Source organism: Silene latifolia, chromosome 1, assembly GCF_048544455.1.
Source record: "Silene latifolia isolate original U9 population chromosome 1, ASM4854445v1, whole genome shotgun sequence".
In the NCBI taxonomy this organism is placed as follows: Eukaryota; Viridiplantae; Streptophyta; class Magnoliopsida; order Caryophyllales; family Caryophyllaceae; genus Silene; species Silene latifolia.
This window is the reverse complement of record NC_133526.1, coordinates 105,059,557-105,061,756: the sequence shown is the minus strand read 5'-3', so window position 1 is coordinate 105,061,756 and position 2,200 is coordinate 105,059,557. Positions and strand designations below refer to the sequence as shown.

General features: G+C 41.9%; 1 protein-coding gene across 1 annotated transcript; it reads left to right on the top strand.

The window, feature by feature from the left end:
• Window positions 1-1,357: 1,357 nt before the first annotated feature.
• Window positions 1,358-1,771, top strand: LOC141652167 (uncharacterized). Its single transcript, XM_074459784.1, has one exon. It carries the CDS (start codon window positions 1,358-1,360, stop codon window positions 1,769-1,771), a length of 414 nt encoding a protein of 137 aa, XP_074315885.1.
• The last annotated feature ends 429 nt before the right edge of the window (window positions 1,772-2,200 follow it).

The window sequence follows — 2,200 nt, the reverse complement described above, 5'->3', positions numbered from 1 at the left end:
TCATCCGATGGAGCTGTTGCAGCTTAGTTAGAGGCATTAACTGCCCAGATTGCCGAACTAAAGACAGCTCAGTCTTCATGGAACCAACAGACAGTTCATGCCATGACCCAACAAGAAACCCTTATAAGTAATGTGGTATTGCAGGACATGGTGCAGTTTAATGTATGAGCACCATAGAACACGTCCACGCTTTTCAGTCCTTCAAACAAGGTACACCATTCTCAAATTTCTATAATGAGAGGATTAGGGAGCATCCTAATTTCTCTTATCGGAGGCAGAATGTTCTAAACCCAACTCCACCACCACCACAAGGTCCGAACCCGACATACACTATCCCCCGAGAATCGTGGAAATAAACTAGAGGGTGGTTATCAGAGGAACAATCAAGGAGGTCAACAACATAAGAATAACGACCTATCTGACATTAAGTCCATGCTACAGCAAAAGATGGTGGCCTCACAGTAGCAAGAGGCCCTTATTGCTCAGTTAGTGGCACATAATAAGATGTTGGACAATCAAGTTGCCCAATTATCCACTTCAAGTAGACAACCGGGTACGTTGCCATCTCAGCCTGAGAAGTCACATGACACGGCTAATGCAATTCATCTTCGAAGCGTTCTTACTTATGATTGACCCGTGATGCCTGAGGATGTTGAAGAGGTCATAATTGAGGAGTTAGATGTGGATGTGGAAGAAAATACGCTGACGAAGCTACTGTAACGTCTGAAAAAAGTCGATTGACAGAAATTGATGGTCGATCGACTAAATCTACAGAAGAGAACAACAACGAAACTGAAAAGAGTCGATCGACTAGGCAAAATAGTCGATCGACCTTGCCTGTTAGTCGATCGACTGGTTTTGATGGTCGATCGACTTTTTCACCTAACAGGATTGCTGATCCGTTTCCAGTTACTGATGGGACGCCTCTTAATACTGATAAGACGTCTAATTGTGATAAAGGGAAGAGTAAAGCTGTTGACCCGCCAATCGTCATCAAGGTTCCTTTTCCGGGCGCCTAAAGAACATAAAAGTCGAGTAGCAATTCGGTAAATTTTTGGAGGTCGTCAAAAATCTTCAGGTAACTATACCTTTTACCAAGCTAATTACCCAGGTACCCTCTTATGCTAAATTTATGAAAGATATTTTGACCCGTAAGAGGAGCTTTAACAAAGTGGAGACCATTGCCTTTACAGAAGAGTGTAGTGCACTCCTACAAAGCAAGTCTCCACCCAAATTGAAGGATCCAGGTAGTTTTTTAATTCCTTGTACAATAGGCACTCAGGTAATAGATAAAGCTTTATATGATTTGGGTGCCAGTGTTAGTGTCATGCCCTATTCGGTTTGCAAGAAACTGAACATGGGGCATCTTAAAGTTACCACTGTGACCCTACAAATGGCTGACCGGACAGTTAAGCGACCTCTAGGTGTATTAGAGGATGTCCCTATTAAGATAGGTAAATTGTTTATACCTGTTGATTTCATTGTGTTAGATATGGCTGAGGATACTCAGATTCTTATAATCTTGGGTAGGCCATTTTTGCATACTGCAGGGGCTATTATTGATGTCAAACAGGGACGTTTGACTCTCGAGGTAGGGGATGATAAGGTGACTTTTAACTTAGCTAGCACGCTGCCTAAGCCTATGATAGAGGATACATGTTATGTTATAGACGTTGTAGATGAATCTATGTTTGACTATTGGACGAGATCCCTTCTTGGGGTCCCGTTAGAAGCTTTCATAGCTCTTATTGATTTTCCAGAGGATGTATAGGTAAGGAGTTAACTATTGAGAAAGGTGAGACGGTAAACGCCATTATGGAAACCTCTTATGCTGCTGAGGTAAAGATACCAGAGCGTAAACCTCTTCCTTCTCATCTTAAATATGTGTTCTAAATGATTCTGAGCAATATCCAGTTATTGTTAATGCTAAACTTGATGATAACCTACTTTCTGCATTGTTGGTCGTTCTTAAGAAAAACAGGAAAGCCCTAGGATACAGTTTGGACGACCTTAAGAGCATCAGTCCTGACATTTATATGCACAGAATTGAGCTAGAGGAAGGACATAAACCTTGCTTGCAGGGTCAGCGAAAGTTGAAACCGAAGATGCAGGATGTTGTTATGGCAGAGGTGATGAAACTACTTGATGCAGGTATTATATACACCGTTGAAAACTCCAAGTGGGTAAGTCCAGTTCAGGT

Bases quoted from the DNA above. Each gene is read 5' to 3' on its own strand.
- LOC141652167 (XM_074459784.1), top strand. From the start codon at position 1,358: ATGGGGCATCTTAAAGTTACCACTGTGACCCTACAAATGGCTGACCGG.